Below are 15,798 nucleotides of genomic sequence, written 5' to 3'. Positions count from 1 at the left end.
CTCTGTTGAGCCTTGTTGTCACTGGCTACTAATTACAGCCTGAGGACGAAGCCTGTGGAAGGCCAAGTTTGAGTGAGACGCATCCCCATGGTGTCACCTACCTGTCCCTCATCGCTGCTATTAGCTCAGTGTTAGCTCCACTTGGCAGCCATTATTAGCCTGGGTATTAACGTCTAGCTGACTCACTCAGATACCTAGATGAACGTCTGTCACACCCATGTGGTTCTTCATTGTTCTGGAGACCTCGTGGGGACATGCTGCTGCTTAGAGTGCTAATAATAATAATTACTCTTCAGAAGACATTTGGGTCCCTGTTCGTGCAGCCATGTTTACAGTCAACTCTGTCTGGGTCCCTGAGCACTGATAAGGCTTTGCTCAAGGGATGTTTGACATTTAAGGTTTAGTTGAATCGACATGAATAGGCTGATACGTACCTGTCAATAAAGTTAATAGTGGACAGTCAATATTGTCCTGTATTTACACAATCGTGGTGATGGCATCATCGCTGTCATTATCATCACTGAAATACCACCTTATCAGAAACTGACTAAGAAGTGTTTCAGCTCACTTTGACATCACTTCGCTTTAGGTTATTTTTTATTATTGAATGCATTTTTGAATTGAGGCTGTTGTTGGAACCTTCTTAAGACCTAAATACACCAAAATGGATCCTAGTTATGATCCATTGTCGTCTGCATGCATGGTCATGTTCACACCACTTAGTGTGTGATCGCAGACATGGGCAGATGATAAAAGGCAAAGTCGGAGGGTTTTTTGTAGAGGTGTGATGTTTTGATGACAAGTTATTCCACTGGCGCTGTTTTTTTTTTTTTTTTTAACACTAAGGTGACATTTTGCCAGGTCTTTTTATTTTACTTAAAACTAGCAAAGCTGCCATAATGAAGGGTCAGTGTAATGGTAATATATAGAATCTTCTTTTTCATGTTTCTTTTGCCGCTTTAGCAACTACCATGTCGAGCACACACCGCTCCCCACCCTCTCCCAGCTGGAGGTGAGTTCAGGTCTCTCGGGATGTTTTTATTTTCCAGCATACACAGCAGATCTGTCCAGTGCCAATTAGCTCATTATCTACGCTAACAACTTAACCAATAATCTCTGTACTTGATGGCTGACTGAGTGACCTGCAACTCAGCTTTTGTTTTTACACTGAATTCAAGGTGACGGTGCAAGAAACCTCATGGGAAAGTAACTGTCTTCTTATGGGCATGATTGTATTAATGACAGTGTCAGTGTCAGACAATGTAAGTCCCTCTGTTCTGCCCTTTTTTTATCTTATAAACATTTAGAAACCAAACACGCAGAAACTGAAGTGGCCCTTTGTTTTGTTGTGTCCTTAAATTGAGATAGCTCTACTTCCTTCAGTCACACTCATCCAGCTTGTAAATAAACTGGCAAATAGGTGATGATTATCCAGAAACAATTGATATTTTCTGGGCTTTTAAAAGATGCAGAACTTTTCACTGTGTGGAGGTTGTAACTGTGAAGCTTACACCAATCCTTCCATGAGCTCCAGTTAGAAGTTAGCTGGAGTTAGTCGTCCTGGAGCGGCGGCTGGTGTGAATGCACCTCGTTGCTGATGAGATGTGACAGTAGATCTCTGAGAAAGGCTGCAGTGTCCTCATACATCTTTGTCCCTGTCATACACACGAGTGCAGTCGCACCACACAACAGTCAACAGGGCATAGTTGTCTACTTTTGTAAATTCTTGTGTGTGTGTGTGTGTGTGTGTGTGTGCGCACACACTTTTCTAAATGCTTGCTGTTTTACGAATTAAATTAACTTGACATACATATTATGCACACTAATACCAAAATCATTCTGAGCAGTAGAAATGGCACTTCCCTTGCCAGTGGCTTGGAAAATCGTTAAGTCCATTGACAGAACAATAATGTGTGAATCTATGAAGCAAATTTTCCTGGTTCGAGCTTCACAAATTTGTTGATTTGCTGCTTATAACCTGACATTACGTCAGCTTTAGGGTATTGGATTGGACCTGGAATTATTGCATTTTGCACAATTTTTCTGACCTATAGGCTAAACTGTTGATTTATTGAGAAAATTATCAATTAATTAATGATAAAAATAGTCCTAGTATGATGATACACAGTTAAGAAGGCAGGTATTCTTGTAAGATAAAAGTCTAATGATTCTGAGGAACTACAGAATTTTTCACATCCAGTTTTAAAGCAAGAGATACTTAGGATGTGCCATGTGAGTAAAAACAGTGGCTACCCCAGCATTGCAAAAGATATGAATGCATTTATATTAATATATTTACTGTAGCTGTGTGTAGCGTAGTTTAAGCAGTCTTTTTTTTCAGGTAGGTTCATGTAACCACAAACCAAAAGCCTAATAATAAATCACCATAATTCAACATTTGCTTTTGTATGTAAATTCTGATACATTTCAGGTATTGTATTAATGATTAATAATTACATTAAAAGTCATTAAAAATAGGGACAACACATTAGCTGTTAAGTTGTAATAGTGTTTGAAACAAACCATGTAGAAAACATGAATAAAGCATCTGCGACATCCCAAATAATCAGGGAGGTTTTGAAGTCTGGATTTGGGAACACTGCCTACTGACATCTTGGCAGCTACTGAAGCCAAAAGGTCCAAATTTTGGCAAAAAGGACTGAACTGTGATGGTGCAAAGTAAGATGAGCGCGTGGCAAGCATCACAGCTGAATATGCTGTATGTCACCTTGACATACACTAGTAGAACTGAAGTACACTACTACAACCATAACATCCTGTGGTTAAAAAAAAAAAAAAAAACATTTTGAAATGTCAATTTGAGCTTTTCTTTCAGTACTTGTACATTTCAGTACACGTCTTATGGAGCACCTAGTGTCTATTACAGGAACTACAGTTAAGTGCTGATATTTCCAGGTGAAGCATGGTACCATCTGCAAGTCAGTATATAAGCACCACTGTGCAATTGAGTTTTTTAATGACTTCCTAATTGTGCAGTTACTTGCACCTAAATTTCCTACTTGAAATGCAACCATGTTTATAGTATCCTTTTCCTGCGCAACACCAACCTGCAAACACTGCGAGTACGGCCTTGTTCTCATCGAAGTACCTACAAAATATTGTCTGATTGTTCAAGTAGAGTCAGTTTTGTGTGTCTCCTACTCGTTCTTACCTGACTTCATGTGCCATTCATCATATCAGTGCTTAGCTAGCTTAAAACTACCTCCTCCCTTCCCCACCACCAAACAACAGTCCATCTAGATTCCACCCTCTTTCCTCCCAGCAAACACTGTTTAAACAACCCGGTAAACATGTCTGTCTTCATTCATTACCCTGCTTCTCATCATGATCAAGCCTCCCAATTTAATGAGGCAAATAGATATTTCTGCGGTGATTGTCTCGCTCTCCCACAAAGTATTAAGACTATTAAATGGACACATCTGTTTTTAATTAGGAGCTAAAGTCACCTCGACGCAGCCTTCCATGTTAATGGACTCTGATTCCATCAAGGCTGTTCTCAGCCTGACAAACAATGCAGCACAGTGTGGTTTGCAGTAAACAAAGGGCTGAGGATGTGATAAGTAAGGACAAGTGATACTGATATTCTCCTCTGTCCAGACAAAGATCATCTACTAAAAGTCTTCATTTGAAATATCACTATGTGACTGTTTTTGTGAAGGACTGATATTAAGGAAAATGTTTCTTTATTCAAATATTGTTTATTGTTATTGCAGTACTCTAAAAATATAAGCTTTTGCAGAAGCATAACTTCAGCAGTTACTGAATAACTGGATTCTGAAATGAAACCGGCCAGTCAGAGTCCATTATTGTTCCCTTGTACCTGTTCAGACTTTAATTCACTCAGTGAATAAACTTATAGCTGAATTATATTTTTTTTCATGTGACTGAAAAAAAGCCAACATCAACAAATCTTTCCTTTGAGGGTAAGGATTGAAAGAAGAATTTATTTTTTAAATTTCTGTTTTAGTCAAATTACTTTAACAGATTGGAGGTTGTAGGTACAATACTTCTCTCAGAGGAGTGATGGTTGAAGAGTTTCACTTTTGTTACCATCACGGTTAAAAGTTTCAAGTCCCAGTTTATGCATGTTTGCATATGAAAATGAGCTGCATCAATATCCTCAAAGGCAAAGTTTAAAATGTCAAAAAAAGGCGTCACCTGATGCCCCGGAGACCACAACATCCCTCAGTCCCCACGAGCCCCACCGTCTGTCAGCATTTACATACAAGACTTCTAAGGTTCACAAAGGTTCACTTCTGACTTATTTTGCCATATGCTCACAGTGCTACTACAGTGTTTCCTCATGAAGAGGAGCTGCAGTGCATTGTGGGAGCGGGTTACTGCATTCCCCTGGCATGGAGGCGAAACAGAAGTGGGCAGGTGTGATACTCTGGGAGGCAGCTCCCAGTAGAACAAGGCATGATTAGATGGAAAACTCATGAGCAGCTTGAGGAGATGGAGGCAGAGGCAGCGAGTTTCTGAGCTCGATCTGCCATCTAGTGGAAATCATATTTATGTGCCCATATATGTTACATATGATTTTCTGTTCTTTGTTAGTTTTTTTTTCATCACTGTACAGACACGGGGGGCACAGGACTTATTTTGGCTCCCAGTGGACTAAAATCTTCATGAACAATCAAATTTTGATGACAAATGATTCTGATTACAATTGGAATAACCAAGGTATTCTTATATCTATGGTAGATTACCTGTGCTGCACACAGGATGTGCTGACACTGGCCCTTGTTCACCTGGAAATAGAAAACATTCAAAAGTAAAACGGGTCATTTATTCAGAATAGGAAATGTTTTGTGGACAGGGTGAAGTTAATGTGTCAGACTCCCCTGACTGCACTGCATTTACATTACTGCACTTTAACCAGCAGGTGGCAGTAGATGACTACTTTAAATACATACTTCCCTAAGTGTCAAAGCCTGCAAGGAGGCCCACTACTCAGGCAATTCTTTAGTACAGTTCTCTGGCCAATCAAGTGGAACGCTGTGATCACAAATGCATAATCCACATTAATATGCTTCTTGCCCAAACGCAATCTGGACTAATATCTATGAATGCAAAGGTCAAACCATACAGCCATATGATATAATTACATCATAATGTGATTCATGAGCAAAGTAAAAAATAAATGTTAGGAAACACAATATAACCTTGTGAGATCCTGCAGAAACACTGCCTGAATGTCAGACAAAGCAACAAATAGCTGAAGAAATTCAATTGGGAGAACAGTCACTTAGGAAAGACCTTGGCAAGGACAACCGTTAATGTTCGACTGCAGGGCTCTCACATGTGATGTGTGCTGACATTTCGCCGAAGGGGAGACAGCATTATTTACCAAAGTAAATAATACGGATCTGTAGATAAAAGCTGCTGGGTCTTCACACTCAGCCACAGTTTGTCAGTTGTGCAAACACAGTTTTGTGGACTTCCTCTTTTTCTCTCTCTTCACAAATGGTTATTGTACCATACTGTTTCCCCTCTGCCTCTTCGTCCCCCTCTCTGTTTTTCCAGTTAAACAATGGATCATAACTCAGACAGGAACCAGCTGCTTCAGCAATTACATTAATATCTGTCCCAGAGTTTATTGGTTCGCCGACCACTCTAATCAAGACAGAGGAAACAAGGCTATCCTTCTTCATAACAGATAGCTCATCCTCAGTCGTAGCGTACAATGTTCTTTCTACCATTACATCCAGGCAAGGCACGCACAAGTTATGGTGTCAGACATAGAGGCACCTCCGGGCAGCTCAGACTCTGCCAACGTGCCTCTGAGCAAGCCAGGCGAGACGAACAGCCTCGCTGACCGCAGAGATACATCAGTCCCTGTCACACTGCTTACTCTGGTGACTGCATTGTGCATAAAGAAGGCACCATTATGTGGGAAAGAGAGACCGAGTGTAGTCCAGTTTTGTTTTAAAGAGCTGGCGAGGGGAAGCAGAATCGTGACAGTGCAGTTATGGCAGCAGTCCAAACACAGCCACAATATTCAATGGCAAGAACAAGTCGTTATTGTGTCACACTCTGAGAAAGACTGTGGGCTGCAGTGTGACATTGTCCGTAACAACAGGTCATTCAGCGCTGCTTCCTTCCTGCAACCTCTGCCAGCTCCACATTCTCGCTTTTTCAGCTTCCGCACTGATCAGATGCATGATGAGTACTTGAAAACCACAAAATTTACTTTGGTCACATGGTAGTATAAATGTCTGTGTTAAAGGAATAGTTCCACATTAAATGTGTTCAAATGCTTTTATGAGTTAGATGACAAGATCAGTATTGATTGTGTGTGTGCGGTTTGTACAGAGCCAATGCTGTGAGGCCATGGCCCAGCATCACATACACCAGTAACATTTTAAAATCAAACAGCCAGTGGCTCTAAAGTTCACTAAGTAACACATTATGTTTTATTTTAACCATATAGACACATAAATGTACACAGTGAATGTGGTCTCTGTGGTCGCTGAGGCTGTTTCACACATTACAAATATTTGCTTGAGTCAGTTTCTCACTTTATTTACCACGAACTAAATATTTGCATGAAATAAAACATTTGAATTCACATATTTTAGTTGTCACTGTTTTCTGACATTTTATAGATAGTCAGGAAATGGATTAATTTATGATAAAGTAAGTGTTAAGTGCAGCCTTTTTCCAATAGTGATTAACAATCTAAAGGGCTATAGAGCTGTAAATTAAAGTTAAATGATTTTCAAATAAATATAGATGAATTATTTCAGCTCTAAATGAAGATACTGTTTAGATGCATGTAGTCTGCATGTTCAATGAATGAAATACTTTTTCAGCAGTGCTTAACATTCTTGAAAACTTAGTTTGAACTCTTTATTATTATCTACAGATTTACCTTATCTACCAAATTATCCATGGCAGTAGCACAATTTCTGGGACATTCCTCTGTGCCTTTGAAAAAAGGCCAGTCTTTCAGTCTTTAGACAAACACTTTGAGCATGTCTGTGTTTAGTGAAGCGCCTCTGAGCGCTGCTTGCATATTCTTCAGTCCTTTAACTGCACCATGGGGCTCGTGGCTTGGTTGTGATCATGGCAAGGCTCAGTCTGCAGCCCAGGCACTAAGTGCTGCTGAAGAGCAACCACTTAGTTTCCACAAAGGAGAAATACGGCGCTCTGGGACAGGCAGTTTAGCGACCAGCAGTGCATTAAATATTTACTAAGAAAAGATATGAAGGGTAGAAAAGGTAACTCTGCTGGAGTGTGTGTGCTGTTGATGCACAGCAGGCCTGCACGCCTCAAGGCGAGGAGATTCTTGAGCAGATGGCACAGAGCAAGTACAGATGAAGTTAAAGTATACAGTGATTCTCACGTAACTTGGCAGCCCATTTGGAACAGTGTTGTCCTTCTATTGCTAATGACAGTGTATGTAAAGTATACAGTTTAAAGCATTAAACCCCCTTGAGGTTCATAAGATCATTTCATAAAGTGTTAAACTGATTTTAATCCATAGAGAAGCACATTTAGCACAGCTCGAACAACAGACAAGTATTTGATGCCCTGGTTGTTGTGTAGTTTGTTAGTGTTATAACATAAGCCAGTGGTTTTAGGGTAATGTGCTGTGGGCTTGTGTGTGAACTACCTTGGATCTGGTTAGTTAAAAGCAAGTTCAACATGGTGAAGACAAGCGGCAGGAGCTTGGAAAAAAACTGTTAAGCACAAAAAGGCTGCAGGCACCTGATGGTAGAATGTTTGTGTAGAGAAAGCCAGTGGAAGAATTCCACCCAGACCGGACTAGGCTCTAAGACATGGAGGTAGAAATACTAAAGTCGGGAGGTTGTTCTCACAGCACTCTGAAGTTTACAGAGGGAATTGCAAATCTCAGAATGACCCTGCCCCTACAGCACGTACATTAGCCTAATGTCGTCACTAATGTAGAGTTTCAAACTGAAATGTGTTACTGCTGAACAGCTGCTGGTTTTGACTCTGCTGGTAACATTAAAGGAATTTGAAGATCCCACCTTTGGCTTTAAGAATAAAACAGAAAAAAACTCCATCACTGCCTGCACAGTGAGAAAATATGTAGCCTGTGTTGCCGTTTTCTATTAATTGACCTTTCACCCCACTGACCCACCTCACGGGTCACCGACAGCACTGTTCACCTACACGGGGATTCGCTGCAGGGCCTAAATGTCATTTCACTCCTGACTGATGAGACTGATGTTTCTGAGATGAGAATGGTGTTTTCAGTGGATCAATAATATGAGATGATGAGTGAGAAGAAACAGGGTGTAGAGAAAGAGGAGTGTGGTTCAAAGAAATCCCCCAGCCTCTAGATCCGTTCTACAGGAAAACTTGTAAAGGGGGTCTGGAGACTGTCAGGGTGCGGCAGAGAACACGAGCAGCACGAGCAGCAGCAGACACACTGTTCATCCAGTGGTGGAGTTAGCACAGGATATACAAAGACATCCACTTAGATGACCTAAACAGAAAGCATCTTCGCTGCTGCTTGGTCTTTTGTTTTACACCTTGTCCAAACATTTCATGCACAGCTCTGGTGTCACTGCTTCACTGTAAACACACACGACCGTGCTCCGGACCAGACACATCCATCCTTCCATCCATTCACCTTCACCATGCTGCTGCTGGTTGCCGTGCTGTCTGCGATGCTTCTCGTTCCAGATGATGTGCATTTATTGTTTGTTCCTCTTAATAATATCTCTCATGGTTACATTTTAGGTGATAGATGTTGAACAACCTACTTCTGCGAAACTAAACCTTAAAAACCTAAACCCTAAACCACTTTTACCGTCTCTCCGATAATAAGTGTTTAGATAAATCAAGTTTTGTGCTGCAAGTAACGACGTGTTGACTGGATGGGCCAGAGAAAAAAATCTGTTTGTTTTAGAAACTGCCTCATTGAAGAAAGATCTGCAGCACTGGCATTACAGAGTGATGTGTAATCAGTGAGTGCAATCTCATGGCTTGAAAAGGGTTGTTGACGTGTTAATGCTCGTCTTTAAAGTCTGCATTGGACAGCCATTCTGCTCAGTTTACATATTCCTCTCACACGTCCAGCTGATTGCACAGCAGCAGAGGCAGCAGAGCAGAGGAACAGTCTTATGTTTGTTTGTAATGCTTACCAGTCGCGATAGGACAGCTAGGCTTTTACTTGCGATAAGAGGAGAGATCATTAACGTTAAGTACCTCATTTGTGGATTCTACACTGGCTGACAGCTGATTTCAAAAAAGCGATTTGAAGGTCTTAGTTGCTTTGTCTATACACTTTTCTAATGTAGAACATCGTAACTTTCAATCCTCTTGATTGTTCTTAGGTCTGGATTTAAGTCAAACAGTGATCAAGTATTTGCAGTTAGGGGCAATAAACACAATTTACAGTGTGCACATAAGTGTACACTTTGACTTGTTATACAAATAAAGTTCATGTGCACTTTCTGGTAACTGCACAACTGATATGTTTGTAAAACAGTGCTTGGTTTAGCCTGTTCCGCCTGTGTGTGCCTGTGTCTGTGTGTGCTTGTGTGTCTGTGTGTGTGCATGTGTGTCTATGTGTGCATGTGTGTCTGTGTATGCGTGTGTGTGTGCACATGATAGAGGTAGATCTATCTGAAATGAGCTTAAGCTTTATTTCCCAAGGCTCCTTCTGCTCCACAAAACACACAGATAGATGTTGATGCATGTTCTTCACCAGTTTTGAAAGAACAGCAGGCAGAGTCAGGGCGTCTCTCTCACATGTTTTGTATTTTTATATTTTGTGGTTGTTTGACAGTGGAGCAGTACTTAGCACTGTTGCCTCAACAAGCAGGTTCTGGGTTTAAACCTAGCACCTGACCGGGGTGTTTCTGTGTGGAGTTTGTGTTTTCTCTGTGCCTGAATTAGTTTCTTCCTGGTGCTCTGGCTTCCTCCCACAGTCTGAAGATGTGGTGTAGGTTAATTGATGGTTGTCTGTCTCTTTGTGTAGACCCTGTGATAAGACTGGCTCAGTGTCAGCTGGGATCGTCTCCAGACTCTCACAGCCCTCTATAGGATGAGCAGAATAGCTGATGGATGGATATTTTGCATCTTGGGCATCTGGATGTAATAAGAGCAGCAGGAGACTAGGCTTTAGTCGTGCAATTATAACGGTCAGTCTGACAGGGTGCAGAGGTGAAGAGTCGAGGCCGGGTTGCTGCAGAGAGCTTCTCAGTGGGCAGTAAGAGAGCACATGGTGGGAGAATGAGCTGTGGGGTGCAGAAGAAAGCTGCTGGTGTGACTTATTCAGATGGTTGAGTTACAGAGCAAGAGCACACAGCACACGATCTATCCAACAGTGTTTATTTGGAGGGTTTCTTTTTTTATGGGACGACAGATGTAGATGAGTCTGGACAACGTTTTTTTTTTTTTTTTTTATTCCATCCTTTCAGCAACAATTAGAAATATGTTGACTGGCACAACACTGGAAATTCAGAGACCGTCTTGTCTTGTTGTAGGTCATGTGATCTGCAGTAGGTCTGGACAATATTTAGGACTAAATAGCACAACATTGTGAGCACAGAGGGAAAGAAAAGAGCTGCAAACAAACATTTAATAATGCTTATGTTTCATTCATCTGACTGCATGTGTGGAAAAGTCCGACTGGAATTCAGATAATGGCTTTCTTGCTGGTGATCAGTATTTTGATGAGATTAATGTTAAGCATTTTCCCTAAATGAGGTTAGTCTATAGCTTGTGTTCAGGGTATAAACAGTTTGCTTAAAAATGAATGAAGTGCAATAACAACTGGTGTTTTAATCCAATACTGATCCAACCATTAACATATTTAACGCAGGTGAAAGCTTCGGTCAGTGACTGTTGACTTCACTGTGTAGCTGGAATGGCGACTGTGACTGGCAGATTAACTTGGCTGTGGTTAAAGTACATTAATTCTGTGAGTTGGCACAAAGCAAAACAGACACTCCTGCTTTGTCTGCTTAATATGTTTTCTGCTGTCTCTGTTTACAGTTCAGCGGCAGGAGGACATCACACCACTCTAACTTGGATGTTGAGGTACTGTTTTTCTACACACATGACAGTGATAGTTGTGGCTGACAGATGAATTCTCAGTGGCTATCTAAAGCTGGTTATGAAGCTGTTACCACATCATCCTTCTCAGCCATCACAACAGCCCTAGTTTAAATTCTTACAAAGTTTTGTGTCTCATTTGCTTTGCTGTGCTGCCAGGAGCCACTGCAGCTGCCACTCCTGCAGTTGTTGGATGTTGTGTGTTTTGCATTGACCAGTGACTAACAGCAAGGTGAAACAAAGCCCATTAATACTGGACAGAACAATATCTTTATACGATTAATATCCTAAACTGCATGAGTTAAGTAAAACCACAGTCTTGTTTTTGGCTCTTGACCTCCCATTCAGAGTCTGTATTCAGATATAATGTAGAGAGTTGGTTTCATGTGACATTTATTCAATTATTCTGCACTGGAAAAAACAAGGGAACAAGTTTTTAAAGCAGCCAGAGCTAAATTCGTATTGGGCCATTTTAAATTATAGTGTAATTGGCTGAGCACAGCCTGGGAAAAAAACAGAACCATCAGTCCAACACTGTCTAAAATCTAACTGAAATGAGACCTTGGTGAAATACACTGTGCAGGTAGGCCAGTCAGAGCAGAAATTTGATCTTGGGGTCTAAATGCCCTGAAATGGGAGGAGCATGCTCCAAAAAACAAACAGCGAACATATTCCCAAGTGCTAAAACATGAAAATGTGACTTACTAACTGGTTTTCATTGTGTGTTCCCAAATCCCAGGTGTGGTTCCTTCTCATGCAGTTGCTGGTTGTGATTTGTGAGACTTTGTGGTTTTTTTCACCTAACATGTTATGAAAACATTCTGTGATTTGTCCTTCTGTCTCCACACAGATCAGTGACTCAGTGACTGCCCACCTGTCAGGTATCTACAGATAAATAAAACCTTTAGTTCTTCCACACACAAGTTCATATAACTTTTATAAAATTAATCTTATATTTCCAAGTATACAATAATAAAATGACGCAATCTGCAGAAAAAATGTAACAGGAAACTCCATATATACACATAGTATATATTATACTATTTTGGCAGACAAGAACATGGACAAGTTCAGTATTGTAAACAGCTCTTTGCTTTCATTAGTAATGTTTTTGTCCACTTTCTTCATCTTATCCTTCAGGTTCCACTTGCTTCCCATGTCCTGTTACATTCAAGGCTCCAAAAATTGTGCTTTAAGAAATCTCTTAACAATCCAAGCGCTTTTATTTGTCTCCCCAGGTAACGCCTTGGTCCGCTGAGTAGAAGTGCACTGCCTCTCTGAACAGTAAGTCAATGTCTTTATTGGTAATGTAGCTGGTATTTCACTGGGCTCTCCCAGCTCGCCCAGGAAATGAAACAGGCTCAGACAGTAGAGTGAAGGGAGGGCAGTAAACCTCTGCAATGTGAGTGTGAATGCACAGATTTCAGTTTAATGAAGCAGGGGGAGATTTATGTCTGGTACAAATAATGACAGTAGTTTTCCAAACTTCTAGAGTTGAAAAACCCTGCACTGAGACGTCTCTGGGCTGAACTTTGGCAGGATTTGGTATTTTAATGATTACAAGGCAGAAGCCTGATGGAGCTGTAATTGGGATACAGGAATGTACTCTGAAATGTGGAAAGACTTGTATTTGCAGTGTTGTGATGGTTAAGACAGAATGGTAAAGGATTTCGAGAGGGGGAAGTAGAGGGCTTTGGATTTTGAGCTCAGGAGGCAGGAACAGAGCAGAGGTCTGAATGTGGTTGCCAGCAGAGCAGCAGACTGTGTGTCTTCAGTTGTCCTTGTCAGGGAGCTCCTCTACAATGGCCTTCTCAGGAATGACCTCGAGGCTGCGTCTGCCTGCAGCTCCACCTTTAGTCAGGTTACAGGTCAGTGCAGCATAGTGGATCTGCTTGAGGTTCTCCTGGACTTCACTTCTGGCATGCTTCAGTAGGTCCGCCTGGCCCTGAGGGGGAGAAGACGAGATCAAAGTGTCAGATCAGTGGAGGGCAGAGCAAGGACAGCAGACATGGAGGTAAGCCAAGGTTTCTGCTTCATTCACCAAAATAAATGTAACATTATTTACAGTCCAATTTAATCTTCCTATGGTCATAGAAATGCTGACAGAAAACCAGTTGGAACAACGAAGCTCACAAATTTGTCATTTCTTTAGATCCCATTTCTCCTAGCACTTCCCAGCTGTCTAACCTACTACTACTTTCAGCTGCTCCCTTCAGGAGTCGCCACAGCAAATCATCTGCTTCCATCTGTCCCTGTCCCTGCATCTTCTTCTCTCACACCAGCTACCTGCATGTCGGCTTTCACCACATCCAACACTCTCTTCTTTGTCTTCCTCCTTGCCTCCTGCCTGGCAGCTCCATCTTTAGCATCCTACCAATATATTCACATTCCTTCCTCTGCACAATCTGGACTCTCACACTTTATTCCCAAAACACCCAACCTGACCTGTCCCTCTGATGTGCTTGTTCCTAATCCTGTTGATCACTGTCACTCCCAAAAGAGAAACTTAACATCTTTAACTCTGCCACCTCCAGTACTGTCTTTCTGTCAGTGCAACAGTCCATAAACCACAGCTGGTGTCACTACCATCTTGTACACCTTTTCTTTAATTCTTGCTTACTCTTTTGTCACACATCACACGTGACACTTTTCTCCCCATTGCTGACCCTAAATACTTAAAATCCTGCACCTTCTTCACCTCCACTCCTTGCAACCTCAGTTTCACCTGCCTCCCTGTCATTCACACTCATGTATTCTGTTTTGCTATGGCTGCTTTTCATTCCTCTTCCTTCTAGCACATACCTCTACCTCTCCAGGTTTTCCTCCACCCACACCCTGCTCTCACCACAAATCACAAGGTCAACCACAAACATCATAATCCATGGAGAAACGGCATGTCCATCACCATGGCCGATCCTTGACGCAGACCTACCTCCACCTTGAATTCCTGTCACACCTACAGTACCACCATCACTGTCATACTGCTCTCATACATATCCTGCACCACTCTAACATAGTTCTGTGTCACTCCAGACTTCCTCATACAAAACCACAGCTCTTCCCTCGGCACCCTGTCATACACTTTCTCTAAATCCACAGACACAATGCAGCTTCTTCTGGCCTTCTCAGTACTTCTCCATCAGCATTCTCAGACCAAATATTGCATCTGTACTGCTGCTGCCTAACGCTCACTACTTTTCTTAGCCTAGCTTCCACTACTTTTTCCCATATCTTTTTTGTGTGGCTCATCAGTTTTATGCCTCTGTAGTTGCTGTAACTCTGCACATCACCTTTGTTCTTCCATTCCTCAAGCATCACTGCCATCTCTCCTAGACACCTCCAGCTTTTCCACCCTTCACTTGTTAGTACATTTCCAGCTCTATCCTTAATCACCCGAACCTGCTGCACATCCTTCCCATCTCACTCCCTCTGTCTCACTAATCTGTACAAGTCCTTCTCTTCTTTGCTGTTCAACCTTGTATACAGCTCATTATGTCTTTTGTTTGGCCTGTGCCACCACCCTCTTTACCTTACATTGCATCTCCATGTATTCCTGTCTACTTTCTTCTGTTCTCTCACTGTTCTACTTGTTATTAGCTAACCTGTCTGTCTGTATACTTTCCTGTACTTCCTCATTTCACCACCAAGTCTCCTTATCGTCCTTCCTCCTTCCAGAAGACACACTAAAACCTTCCTACTTGTCTCCTTGAATACCTTTACTGTAGTTTCCTAGTCATCTGGCAGCTGTTCCTGACCATCCAGAGCCTGTCTCAACTCCTCACTGAACTCTTCACAACACTCTTCCTTCTTTAACTTCCACCACTTTCTTACCACCAGAGTCATCCTACACACTAATCTCTTTCAGGTTACAATGTCCACATAAAATGTAGTCCTACCGCCACTCTTATATGTCACCCTATGCTCCTCCTCTGTTGGAAAAAGGTATTCATCACAGCCACTTCCAGCATTTTTGTAAAATCCACCACTATCGGTCCTTCCAGGTTCCTTTCCTGGACACCAAACCTGCCCATCACTTCCTCATCGCGTCTGTTTCTTCCACCCACATGCCCATTGAAGTCCGCTCCAATCACCACTCTCTCACCTCTGGGAATACTCAGCATCGCTTCATTAAATTCTCTCCAGAATTTCTCATTCTCTAACTCACAACCTACTGAAGGTGCATAGCTACTGCCAACATTCACCATCACCCCTTCAATGTCCAACTTCAAACTCATCACCCTGTCCAACACTCTTTGCATGTTAAATTTGGCAAAACCTTTACATCAGATGAGCTTCCTAACAGCTTCCTAACAGACTAGTAGCTGGTTTCTAGCTGTCTTATTCTTAATTATTGCAAGATGTCACAAACTGTTGAAAAAATTCTAGGGAAAAGACTGGCTTCCCAGTTAAAACAGGTTTTTGTGTACTGTAGCCACCCTGCTCTTAATTCCAAACATAATCTGAGGCTTCAGTAGCCTGGGAAAGGCCCTCTTTGCAGCATTAAATTCCCCTTTGTGTCACTATTCCCTAATGCAATCCAAACAGGAAACACTGAGGAAAACACATTTTGCACTATACATACATAACATTTGTCTTAGACTGCTGAAGCCTCTTTAAGTTTAGATAAACAGAACAGATCTTTTAATGATCAGCATGAACTAGTTCAGGGGTGGTAAACTCTGGCCCCCTGTCCTGTTTGTTTTCCAACAATCAGACAAACAGACCTGATTCAGTGATGTG

At 41.7% G+C, this 15,798-nt stretch overlaps 1 protein-coding gene across 1 annotated transcript in view; it reads right to left on the bottom strand.

Moving 5' to 3' along the window:
• Positions 1 to 11,434: 11,434 nt before the first annotated feature.
• The window catches only part of plcl2 (phospholipase C like 2), a 34,642-nt gene continuing 30,278 nt past the window's right edge, over positions 11,435 to 15,798 (bottom strand). The window contains exon 7 of the mRNA XM_026316963.1: positions 11,435 to 13,003. Coding sequence (XP_026172748.1) covers positions 12,830 to 13,003 — 174 coding nt within the window. The 3' untranslated portion in view covers positions 11,435 to 12,829. The remainder of the gene's footprint in view (positions 13,004 to 15,798) is intronic.

The sequence above is a fragment of the Mastacembelus armatus genome, chromosome 16 (genome assembly GCF_900324485.2).
Source record: "Mastacembelus armatus chromosome 16, fMasArm1.2, whole genome shotgun sequence".
NCBI lineage: Eukaryota > Metazoa > Chordata > Actinopteri > Synbranchiformes > Mastacembelidae > Mastacembelus > Mastacembelus armatus.
The sequence above is the reverse complement of the archived record's forward strand: the minus strand, read 5'-3'. Positions and strand labels throughout refer to the sequence as shown.